We start from the raw sequence: 12,966 nt of genomic DNA, 5'->3' as shown, positions 1-12,966 counted from the left end.
TGAGGTTCTTGTTATGTGATCTGTCTTTTTCTAGCTACTTGTAATATAATTTTATCGTGGCACTCTCTTACTTCATGATATTTCTTCACTGTTACTAAGAATTTTTCTTTGTTTTGCTTATTTCTTCACTATTTCCACTGTTTTATTTTTCTTAAGTTTTTTTTTCTTAACTGCTGTGGTTCTGTCTAAAGGGTGGAATAGTCTCTCCCCACTTACTCCTAATGAAATCCAGGAAAAGTTGTGCAAAGTAAAGACTGAAACAAGGCACCTATAGAAATTATAAATATCACTGTAACTGATGACAGCTTTAGCTGTGGCTACCAATGGCCTACCTGTTGTTAATGCTAGCCTCCTTTTGTTTCTGCAGCTGTCCCTACGTGGAGCTCACAGCACTAGGCCAGGGGCAAAGGTGGAAGCCTATGGGCTTTTACTGTTTTTGTTTTACGTGCGGACAAACTCTGTAGAATTTCTTTTCCTCTTACTTGTTGTTCTTTTACTTAATTTGTTGAGGTGATAGGGAAAATTAGATGCAAATTTTTACTTCATCAGACTGCTGAAAGTCCCTGAGCTGGTCTTTGAAGCTCAATTGGAGTGCTATCTACACAATGGCTTTTCCCTTCACTTCAGATTTCACATAATACTTTCTTTGTACCTCTTTTAATGTACTTATCATGAATTACTGTGTGTTATAGTTATCTGTGTATTTGTTATCTCCTCTTACACAAAATATACAAAGTCAGGGACTGTCAAGAACTATGTCTTATCTAACCCTTCCACCTCCCTCAGCAGAGTCTATCAGTTCTCTGCACAAAGTTAACAGCAATGGATAAAATTCTGCTAAGTTTGTTTTGATGAATCTGTCCAAGGCTCACTGCATTCAAGATGCTGATCCCCAGGTCCTCACTAAGATCTTGTCTTGATGGGCATGAAGTCTAACTAAAGCATCATAGCACAGTCCTCACCATTGGTGAGGACTCCCTGCTCCCTGCCGATGGACAATACACAACAAAATCTCTGGAAGAGCAGTAAAATGCTTCCTTGAGGAGGAAGTCTATAACATTCCTGTGAGCAATAAAAATGATAATCTAACTCCGTCCATCCCAAATATTATGGGTTGAAACCTTAAACTGAGGCTCCATCCACTGGCCCAAGAGCAATGCCACTAGCAATGTTGTAATTCCTTCTCTGTTCAAGATGTTCGTACCTGCCCAGTGGAAAGGATAGTAGTCAAAGGCCATTTTCCGGAAAGTAAGTTGCATGGCACCACCCATCACTCTGTTTGCTGAGCCCCCTGGAAGAAGATTATAGATTATTAGCTTAAGATGGCACAAAGAACCCAAAACGCTACTTGAAGGAGAGTCAAAGCCTATTCAAGGCACAAGTCCAATATCCTGTTGACATCCTAGACAAGGGGTGGGGAACCTGTGGCCTGGAGGTCACATGTGGCCTTCTAAGTCCTCAAGGGCAGCCTTTTGACTGAGTCCAAATTTTACAGAACAAATCCCTTTTATTAAAGGGATTTGTTCTGTGAAGTTTGGATTCGGTCAAAGGGCAGTACTTGAGGACCTAAAGGGCAGATTACAGGAAACATTTTCAGATGAACTGAAAAAATTGAGGCATTGGCTCTTTGAGGCACATTGCTACAGAATAAAAAAGTTTCATTCCATCTAATTCCCTCTGCAAATGGATACTCCAGGAAGGCAAGAGAAACAGTCAACTCAAGGATAATTCTAATCTCAGGTTCTCCAACTGATATCCTGTGACTCTGGTTAATCAATTTTTTTTCTTTCTGTGTTTTTTTTTGAGTGAAAACCATTTCCCCCAGTTGCAATACTGCTAGTCACACCATCTTGTTGCATAATACCCTGGTATTGTGGGTACAGTCATAATCTAAAGTCCAAGAAAATTAGAGCTAACTCTCATTTCTTTCCCTTTAGCTTTGGGTCTCAGATCTTCTGCAATGATGAGTAATTCTATAAACAAATAAGAATCATAAATTAGAGCTGGAAAGGGCCTTCATTTACAGATAGATAGCTAAAGAAAGTGAGGACCTAAGAAACTGACAAGTGAGTGGAAGAACTGATACTAGAATCCAAGTCCTTTATCTTCAAATCCAACACTTTTTCATTGTGTTATTCTATCTCCTACCAGAACCAAACATTCAGGGAAAAAAAAAAAAACAAATTAAGAAATATTAGTTAACTGTCTTCTTTGTGCCATGCATTATGCTAAGGGCTGGGGATAAAAGAGGTAAAAACAACATCTGCTTCTAAGGAGCTTGCAACCTAATGAGGGAGACAACATCTAAACAATTATGTATAAACAAGATAATTTTAGAGACAAAGCATTAAAAGGGAGATCAGAAAAGGTGTCTTGCAGAAGATGGGATTTTTGTGGAAAGCTGAAGGTCAAGGGAAGCAAGGAGACAGAGACAAAGAAGGAAAGAACTGAAGGCATGGAGTATAGTCAGTGAAAATGAGCAAAGCTGGCAGATGAGAGGCCAAGTGAGAGAAGGAGAATAAGGTCAAGGCAATAGGCATTTATTAAACACCTACCATGTGCCAGGCATGTTGCTAAGCAATGGAGATACAAAGAAATGACAAAGAAAAAGTCCCTGTTCTCAAGGAACTCACAATCTAATGGGGAAGACAGTAAATAAGCAACTACATGGAATGAGATAGAGACAAGACGAGATAATTTTAGAAGGAAGGCACTAACATTGTAAGGGAATTAGAAAGGAACTATGTGCCAGGTACACTACTTAAGTACTTTATAAATATTATCTCATTTGATCCTTACAACAACCCTGGGAAGTAGATGGTGAAACAACAGAGGCTGAGTGATTTACCAAGGTCACACACCTAACAAATGTCTGATGCTGGATTTGACCTCAGGTCTTTTTGACTCTAGGCCTAGAATTTTATCCCCTGTACTACATAGCTGACTAAAGGGGAAAGGTTTTTTACAGAAGGTAGGATTTTGGCTGGGCCTGAAGTCAGAAAAACCAAGAGACTGAAATGAGAAAATTCCAGGCATGCATGGAGTTGGGAGACTGAGTCTTTTAACATAAGGAAGGGGAAGGAAAGAATAAAGCATAAGAAGACAAGGAAAATAGTAGAAGCCAGATTATGGAGGACTTAAAAAGTCAAGCAGAGGATTTTAAATTTGATCTGAGAGGTAAATCAATTATTCTACAAGACAGCAAGAAATGGTAAAACAAAATCAAAAGATCAGAAAAATAGAGGAAAATATGAGGTATATGTTATCAGAAACAGTTGAACTGGGAAGCAAGTCAAGGAGAGATATTTAAAAAATAAGCAAATTCCCTGAAAATGATTATTTTTCTAAAAGCCTGGACACTATGTTTCCAGAAATCATAAATAAAAATTGATCTTTTAGAAACATTAGGTCCATTAGAACGAAAGAACAAAGTAAAGAATCCACAAATCACCTCCCAAAAGAAACACCAAAAGGAAAAGTTCTTAAGCATATCATAGTTGAAATCCAGAGCTCCTACATCAGTGAAAGCATCAATAAAGAAAAACAGTTCAAGTACCAAAGAAGCAGTCCGATTCACATTAGATCTGGAAGCCCCTACTATAAAGGAGAGGAAATCTTGGAATACAATATTACAAAAGGCAAAAGATACAGACTTAGAACCAAGAATAACTTAACTTGCAAAGTTAAGTATAATCCTGTTGGGGGTGGGGGAAGAAGGGAGATGCACCTTCAGTGGAATAGAGAACTTTCAAATATTTCTGATAAAAAGCCCAGCACTAAGAAGAAAATTTTAAATACAAATGTAAGGATCCAGAGAAATCTAAAATGTTAATTTATTTGAGTGAATGGAAGTAGCTGTATGATGATATGCAGTGCAAACATTCTAATGTGGGGAGAAGAGACAGAGCATCCTTTCAGAACCTTGATGTCATCAAATGGTCCAAGAATGAAATAAGAACAATACAGGACCTGGGGTTAGATTGGTACTATTCTGAGGGCTTTAAGAGGGGAAAGATAAGAGAGGATAAAAGGAGCACACTAGGGTAGAAAGGAAAAAGGAGTGCAACTTCCTATTGTAATAATAAAGGTGCACAAAAAAGAACATAAAATATGCAATAAGGAGAAAGAAGATCAGGCACAAGAAGAATCTGAATCATATCTGAAATAGACAAAGGATGGTTAAACACACAGTTTTGGTATGTGATGAATACATCAAACTCCACAGAGAAACAAACAAGTAGGGATAAGTTGCTGTTGTGTTTGTCCTTCGTTTTCAGAGAACTATGACATCAGAGAAATGATGACATGACTCGCACTTGACTTTGTTTTCAGTGAGGGAGGGCTGTGCAGTTCACCAGTCTCACTTTCTCCTCCTGAGCCATCTGGATCCAGTGACCAGATATTCATCAGGATGACTGGAGAAGATCCAGGATGCAATGGGAGACCATGACCTCTTAGGATAAGGCCTTTTCAGGTACTCACTTAAAGTGAGGTAATGCCCATTCAGTGAATAGGCCTCTTTAAAAGTAGTCATGGGGATGGCCCTTTAATAGAAAAGAAAAAAAAAATAGACAAAACCCACTGGGAGGGGTGGGACCAAGTGAGATTGCATTCAGATTCTTAGAGAAGAAGTTAGGGGAGTTACTGGAAGAAATAGAAAGCAAAACTGTACTAGTGGGAAACCTCAATCGCTCCCTCTCAGAACTGGATAAATCTAGACACAAAATAAACAAGAAAGAAATTAAGGAGGTGAATTAAACTTTAGAAAATTTAGATATGATAGACCTCTATAGAAAACTAAATGGGGTTAGAAAGGAATAAACCTTTTTCTCAGTGGTACATGGCACTATGCAAAAACTGACCATATACTGGGGTATAAAAACCCCAGAATCCAATGCAGTAAGGCAGAAATATTAAATGTAGCCTTTTCAGAACATGATATAATAAAAATTACATGTAATAATGGGCCATGTAAAGACAAGTCAAAATTTAATTGGAAAACAAATGATCTATCATAAAGAATGAATGGGTCAAACAATGAATCACAGAAACAATCAATCACTTCATCCAAGAGAATGACAATGAGACAAAATCCCAAAACTTATGGGATGCAGCCAAAGCAGTTCTTAGAGGAAACTTTATATCTCTAAATGCTTACATGAATAAAATACAGAAAGAGGAGATTGGGTGTGCAACTAAAAGAAAAAAAGCTAGAAAAACAAGTAATTAAAAATCCCAATTAAATTAGAAATTCTGAAAAATCAAGGAGAGATTAATGAAATGGAAATTAAGAAAACTACTGAACTAATACATAAAACTAAGAGTTGGTTTCATGAAAACAATAAAGCAGATAAATCCTTGGTTAATTTGATTTAAAAGAAGAAAACCAAATTACCACCTCAAAAATGAAAAAAAGGTGAATTTAAAACCAATGAAGAAGAGGAAATTAAAACAACAATTTGGAGGTATTTTGTCCAACTGAATGCCAATGAATCCAACAATCTCAGGGAAATGGATACATTTACAGAAATTGCTCAGGTCAGCAGAAGAGGAAATAAAATACTTAACTAACCCCATTTCAGGAAAAAAAAAACTGAACAACCCATCAGTGAACTCCCTAAGGAAAAAATCTCCAGGGTCAGATGGATTTACACACAAATTATTAAACCAAACATGTAAAGAACAATTAATTCCAATGTTTTATAAACTTTTTGGGAAAATAGGCAAAGGAGTACCATTAAATTCTTTTAATGATACAAATATAGTGCTGATACCCAAACCAGAAAGAGCCAAAACAGAGAAATAAATTATAGACCAATTTCTCTAATCAATATAAAGGGAAAATTTTAAAATAAGGTCAAAACAGGTACATGATTTAGATATGAAGGGTGGTGTAAGTAAATTGGGGGAACATGGAAAAATGTACCTATCAGATCTACTGATAAGGAAAGAGTTTGTGTCCAAACAAGAGATAGAGGGAATCACAAGCAGTAAAATGGATAATTTTGATTACATTAAACTAAAACAGTTCTGCACAAAAAAATTCAATGTAGTCAAGATTAGAAGGAAAGCAGAAAACTGAAGGAAAATTCATACAGCCAGTTTCTTTGACAAAAACTCATTTCTCAAATACATAATTTGAGTTAAATCTATAAGAAAATGAGGCATTCCTCATTTGAAAAATAATCAAAGGCTATGAACAGGCAGTTTATAGAAGAAGCAGTCAAAACTTAGTCACATAAAAATGTTCTAAATCACTATTGATTAGAAAAGTGTAAATTAAAAAACTCTGAGATATACCTCACACCTATCGGACTGGCTAATATAACAGAAAAGGGAAATGATAAATGTTAGAAGGGATATGGAAAAATAGAGACACTAATACATTGTTTGTGGAGTTGTAAAACTGATCCAATCATTCCGAAGAGAAATCTGAAATTATGCCTGAAAGGCTATAAAATTCATTGATCTAGCAATAATGCCACTAACTAGGTCTGTATCCCAAAGAGATTTTTTTTTAAAAAAAGACCTATCAGAACAAAATTATTTATAGCCCTTTTTGTGGTGACAATGAATTGGAAATTGAGCGGATGCCCATCAATTGGGGAATAAATGAACCAGTGGCAGAATACGATTGTGATGGAATACTATTATGCTATAAGAAATGATGAGCAGGATGGTTTCAGAAAAATCTGGAAAGACTTACATGAAATGATGCAAAGTAAGGTGAGCAGAAACAAGACCACTGTACACACAGTAACAGCAATACTCCACAGTGATCAACTGTGAATGACTTCTCCTGATGAATATCTGGTCACTGGATTCAGATGGCTCTGGAGGAGAAGTGAGGCTGGTGGCCTGCACAGCCCTCCCTCATTCAAAGCAAAATCAAGTGCAAGTCATGTCATCATTTCTCTGATGTCATGATCTTCTTCTAAAATGAAGGATGAACAAAGACACACAAAGCAATTCTAAGCAACACAATGATCCAAGCCTTTTCAAAGATGATGAAAAATGCTATCCACTTCCTGAGAAAGAAACGCTGGATTCTGAATGCAGGTGGAGGAATACTTTTTAATACTTTTTCTTGGGGTTTGAGGAGTCTGTTTTCTTTCACAACATGATTGAAAATGGAAACATGTTTTCCATTACTGCACATGTATACAACCTATGTCGAATTGCATACCTTCTCAAGGAGGGAGAGAGAGAGGAAATTTGGAACTCAGTATTTTAAATGAATATTAAAAATGTTTTACATGTAACTGGAAAAACTATTTTGAAAAAAGAAATGACAAGCAGGAGAATTTTCAAAAAACCTGGAAACACTTGTATGACCTGATACCAAGTGAATTGAGCAGAATAAGGAGAATGGTAACAGCAGTGCTATATGAGGATCAACTTGAAAAACCTAATTATTCTCAAGAATACAGTGTTCCAAGATAATTCTGAAGGACTCATGATGAAAAATGCTATCCATCTCCAAAGAAAGGACTGAAGGAATCTGAATTTGGAACAAAGCCTACTTTTCCTGCTTTATTTTTCTTGAGGTTGTGTGTGTGTGTGTGTGTGTGTGTGTGTGTGTGTGTGTGTGTCTTCTTCCTAACATGGTTACTATGGAAATGTTTTGCATGACTGCATATGTATGATCTGTATTAAGTAGTTTGTTTTCTCAAAGAGGAGGCAGCTACAGGAGGCAGAAAGATAAATGACAGAAAGAAGGATGGAAAAATGGAGGGCATGGCTACAAGCAAAAAAGAAAAAACTTTACTTATTCTGAAGGAAAAATCAAAAGGGGGGAAATATAAAGGAAAATAACTAGATGTCTAGAAACTGTGGAATGCTAAAACAAATTGTATTTTAAGAATGTAAAGGAATATCACTATGTCATGAGAATGATGAAAGAAGTAATTCAGAAAACCCTGGGTAATATGAATTGATGCAGAATGAACAGACCAAATTAAACAATGACATCAAAAAGGTAAAGTAACAAAACTCTGAAAAGCTTAACAACTCTGATCAATGCACTGACAACCATGGCTTCAGAGGACCTATGACAAAACGTGTCACTCCCCTCCTAACAGATATACACTTTTGGGCATGTCCAAGAAGTGGACTCATTTGCTTGACTGCTTATTTGTTAAAAACAAGCTCTCTCCTCCCCCACCCCCATTTTCTCTGTTATGAATTGGAGATCAGGGAGGAAAGGATTCCAAAAAAATGATGCCATAAAAAAAGGCACCATCAAAACATTTTTTTGCAAAAGCACAAAAGAAAAAAGAAAGAAGATTTAGAAGGAAGCAAGTGAGAGGAACAATTATAAAAATAACATGTAAAATTTAATATATACTTTTTAAAAAGCAAGCATCATGAAATATATATTCCCTTTTGGGTTATGCTGTATATCATGGAAATGCCTTTTTTGGCTCAAAATACTACATCTGGAGTATTAGTTTCCATTTGGGGGAATCTCATATTAGGAATGGCAGTGATAAGTTGGAAAATATCCAGAGGGCAACCAGAATGATGAAGGGCCTCAAGTTCATGCCATATAAGGGCTGTTGTGAAGGAGCTGGGTATGTTAATCTTGGAGAAGAGAAGGTTCAGGAGAACATGATGTCTCCCTTCAAACTGGCATATGGAAGAGTAATTAGATTTGTTCTATTTGACCTCAGAGGGCAGAAATTAAGATCAAGCTGAAAAAGAGGTAAATTTAGGTTCTATGCACAGAAGAAACTTCCCAACAATTAAAGCTCTCCAAATGGATAATTAATTGGCTGCCCTAGGAGAAAGGGGGTTCTCCTTATTACAGATTTTTAATCAAAGGTTTGATGATTATGTTGGGTAAATTATAGAAGATATTCTTTTTCAGGTATGGAGTTGATTGGGTGAACACTGAGATCCTTTCAAATTCTGAAATTCCATGATTTTGTAATAAGAAGCTCATACAAATGACATAAACAAACCAAGAATTTTAGGGTCAAGAAAAGTATGGCCCTGGGAAAGGGAGAAAAAAGGAAAATGTTTTTTCCTTCAATTCCAGTCCTACATCAATCAATCGAGAAGCATGTTAGTGCTTACTTTGTGTCAGGCACTGTTCTAGGAATAGAGTACAAAACAAAATAAGAACAGAGACGAGGAGAGAGGGCATTGCAAACACAATGGATGGTTAGTGCAAAGGCAGCATATAAAGAACAATAAGAAGAATAATTTAATTGGACCAAAGAGTACTTTAAGTAAAGGGGAATAATGTACAATGAAGCTGGAAAGGTGGGGTGGAGGCCAGGCTGTTAGTCTGTGAATGCCAGAGGAGCTTAGCGAAGTAATAAGGAACCACTAGAAGGTATGGAGCAGGGGTGGTGACCTGATCAGACCTATACATTAGAAAAATCACTTTGGCAGCTAAAGATAAAATAGATTGAAACAGGAAGAAATCTGAGGAAGAAACTAGGAAGAAGTAAGTCTTGCTCCACTTCTCCTTCCACAAGCTTGGCCCTTAGGAGACAATACTACTTCATCTTAAACACGCACGCCCTAAGATTTCAGTGTACACTGGTTTCTAATAATGTTTGAGACTGTGCCTCCTTTATTCTGAAAAAACCCTCACTTAATTCTTCCACACTCATGAACTACTGTGCTATATCTCTTTTGCCTTTGTAACTAAATTCCTTGACAGGCCAACTACAAGAAGTGCCTCCACTTTCTCTTCTTTCACTCTTTTCTTAACAGCTTACAATCTGGCTTCCAACTTTATCATTCCACTGAAACTGCTTTATCCAAAGTTTCCAATGAGGTCTTAGTTGCCTTTCTTTAATCCACATTCTCCTTGACCTCTCTTCTGGCTTTGACACTATTGATCACTCTCTCCTCTACTGAGCAAGAAACTAGCCAAAGAAAGCACATCATGAAAGAACATCTTCTTACAGTAAATCCTCTTGAAAAACTTGAATTTTTTTTTGCTGAACTCCAGATGTAACAAAACTCCTTAGTCCTATTTCCCTTATCAGGAAGCATGACGTTTTGGGGAAAGTAAGAAGAGAATTTTTTTAAACTGTCGGTCAGTTTCATTTAGTCATTTGAACTCAATCAAGTTGTAGAAATGTTTCTTTAGAGTGGAAAAGATAAGAGATACAAAGAATTTTGATTCGCTGCTCTGAGTCTCCCCAAAAGGATGCCTCAGTAGTTTTTGGTTTTTCTCAGACACTCAGCACATAGTTACACGGAAGTGAACAAAGCAAAGTGAAGCAGTAGCAGGGCAGAAAAACAGGAGCACTTTTCCTGCAGCATGAGAAACACTCATACAAAAGGCAAGATGGAGAAGAAATGTGGGGGACAGAAGCATGCTGCAAACATATAACCAACAAGGACTCTGCAAAGAAGGAATAAAAGATGTCATAAGGGAATGTAATGAGAATAAAAGGAGATAGGCTCAATCCTGTGGTGAGGACAAGAAATGAAAGGCAGGATGTCAGCAGAAATCAAGGAAAGGCCCTGTGCTCTGGGAGGCGAGGAGGTGTCCTCCCTGTGTTCAAGACAAAAATATTTCAGAATAGGCAGTCATGGATAGGTCCCAATCTTTGTAATGTTGGGAACTCCCCGAATCAATGAGGTCACAAATCCATTTGAGCATTTGAGGTGTAAAAAAACCATTGTAATAATGAAACAAAATGAAATGAAAACTAAAAAGTATAAAATATCATGCGAGCACAGCAAGAAAGTTACTCGCATCAAGGTTATTTGAAACTGAATTACAAATCCACCATTTGTGGAGCTTAATGACTGCTAATCAAACTGTTTCCCTGCACTTGACACCAAGGGAAAGAAAAAGAATAGCTCAGTTTTTAAAGCATTTATTATGTAATATTATGTGTTCTAGCAACATTCATTGGTATCTTATCTCCTAATAGACAATGAGATCCTTAAAGGAAGGGAACTTGTTTTATTTTAGTAGTGCACATACCCCAGGCTGCATGTTGTAGCCCTCCATCATGAAGAACTGATTTTGGGTTCTGCCTGATACATACTGAGCATATGATCGATCAGTAAGCCACCTCACATCTAACTCCTCATCTTTAAGACGAGAAGTTGCAGAAGATTTTTCCGCTGATAAAGAGATTTTCCTCAAAAGGACTTCCATACATCAATGAAATGAGGTCTAGATTAAAAAAAAATTTCCCCCCAGGACCTAAGACAGTGTTCTGTACACAGTAAGCAATGAATAAATGTTTGCTTGTATTGTTATTTTACAGAGGCAAAGAGAATTCTGAAGCAGAGAATACTGTTGGAAGGCAAAGAAGGTGTTGAAGTGGTAACCTTCAGATGACCAGAATAGCATGGGGTACTGAACTTGGAGGTTTGGGATAGGGGATGGGGGAAGGGAGCTGTAAGGTGAGGAGTAGGGTGGAGAATGAGAGGGGTCTTCTATTTTGAAATGTGGAAGCTAATCCTCTCCTTCCTTTTCTCCTAAACATTTAATCCACTCCCTTCCCCAAACCCCTACCTTATGGTTAGGACTAAGAGGAAAGGAAAAGTATTGAGTGATCAGATGGGAGATATTTCCAAAGGACAGCTCAGGGTAAACAGTATAAAGGAACCAAAAGGTAAACAGGAGTATTTTATACCACATACAAAAACAAATAAAATCAACTTAGCTAGAATTATGCTCTATAATCAGGAACACAGCTCTTTTATTGGAAGCAGAATTTAAACACAATTAGTCTAAATAAAGTACTCCTCTGTGGCCCCAGAGGACGTATCCTTAGGTTCTGTTCAGTGATTTCCTCTGAACTGAAGGTATCTATATAATTTGGAGTTTCATGCCTAGTGCCAGATCTCACCTGGTTCCCGGGACTGGCTGTCATCACAAATGTGTAGATCCAAGCGCGAAATAAGCAGATGATAAGATGATTCTTTCACATCAAACTTCTCAAAGTACTGGCTGATACGGCTGTTGCTAACATTGCTCTGACCACTACCAAATGTGTGGCTCCAAGAATGATGGGCACTGGGAGCAACAGGTGAAGTATTCTGTAATGTAAAGAATATGGTAACAAGAAATATCTGTAACATAAAGAATATTGGGTAAAACACCAATACTCTTCCTATAGGCTTTCTTAAAGTAAACAAAGCATATAATAATGCTGGGGAAAGTCAACATACATCATGAACTACACTGTTCCAGGACAAGATATCCCCCTTCTCTTATACTCATAAACTTGGCTTCTCACTTTGGGCTGGTTCTACCCTTTTCAACAAAAACTCCACAACATGAGTAGAACTAGTCAGACTGCAAAGAAATCACTAACACATTTTTTCCATTTTTGTTCATTTTGTCCATTATCATTTAAATGTTACTATTAGGTAGACTACAGAAAAACCTAAGAGAAAAGATAGATGGCAGATCTACTAATAAATCAAATGGAAGAACTGGTCATCCTACCAACAGAAATCTCCCATTCCCTTCTTTTACTCTCCCTACTCCCTGCACTCTTCCTACCTCCATCAGAGAAGTCCATTGTACCAACTCACTTGTGTGGGCTCAGGTGCCAAGCTCTTTCTCTGTAGGGCTGACTTCTCCATGGCCTCACTCAATGACTCTGCATACTTCATCATAGCCTTGAGCTGTGAGTCAGTGAGTACCCATAGCAGGTCATCCAGCAGGAACATCAACTTGGAGGCTATCACATTGCAGTCTTTGGTCTGACAGGGGAAAGGTAGTGTGGAATTCAGCTTCTTGTATAATTTCAATTCCTAAAATCAACTTCACCTGGTTAACCTAAGAAATGGCTCCTCAACCCCCAGGGTTTTGTTTTATTTTGCTTTTGTTGTTAAGTAGCTTGGTTTCATCCTTAGCATTTGGCAAAAACCATATAGTGGTTTGCTGAACACTCATGCCCTACAAGTCTCCATCAAAGTTACAAGCATTTCATTTACACATACAAAATTAAATAATGATTTTTTTTTTTGCTA

The 12,966-nt window shown here is 37.3% G+C and overlaps 1 protein-coding gene across 1 annotated transcript in view; it reads right to left on the bottom strand.

The window, feature by feature from the left end:
* BLTP3A (bridge-like lipid transfer protein family member 3A) overlaps nucleotides 1-12,966 on the bottom strand; it is a 76,145-nt gene that overhangs the window by 22,709 nt on the left and 40,470 nt on the right. Inside the window, exons 7-9 of the mRNA XM_072641815.1 lie at nucleotides 12,526-12,696; nucleotides 11,835-12,024; nucleotides 1,205-1,291 (exon numbers count right to left, since the gene is read on the bottom strand). Coding sequence (XP_072497916.1) covers nucleotides 1,205-1,291; nucleotides 11,835-12,024; nucleotides 12,526-12,696 — 448 coding nt within the window. The remainder of the gene's footprint in view (nucleotides 1-1,204; nucleotides 1,292-11,834; nucleotides 12,025-12,525; nucleotides 12,697-12,966) is intronic.

This window comes from Notamacropus eugenii, chromosome 2 (genome assembly GCF_028372415.1).
Source record: "Notamacropus eugenii isolate mMacEug1 chromosome 2, mMacEug1.pri_v2, whole genome shotgun sequence".
In the NCBI taxonomy this organism is placed as follows: domain Eukaryota; kingdom Metazoa; phylum Chordata; class Mammalia; order Diprotodontia; family Macropodidae; genus Notamacropus; species Notamacropus eugenii.
Note: the sequence above shows the minus strand (reverse complement) of the source record. Positions and strands in the feature narration are given on the sequence as shown.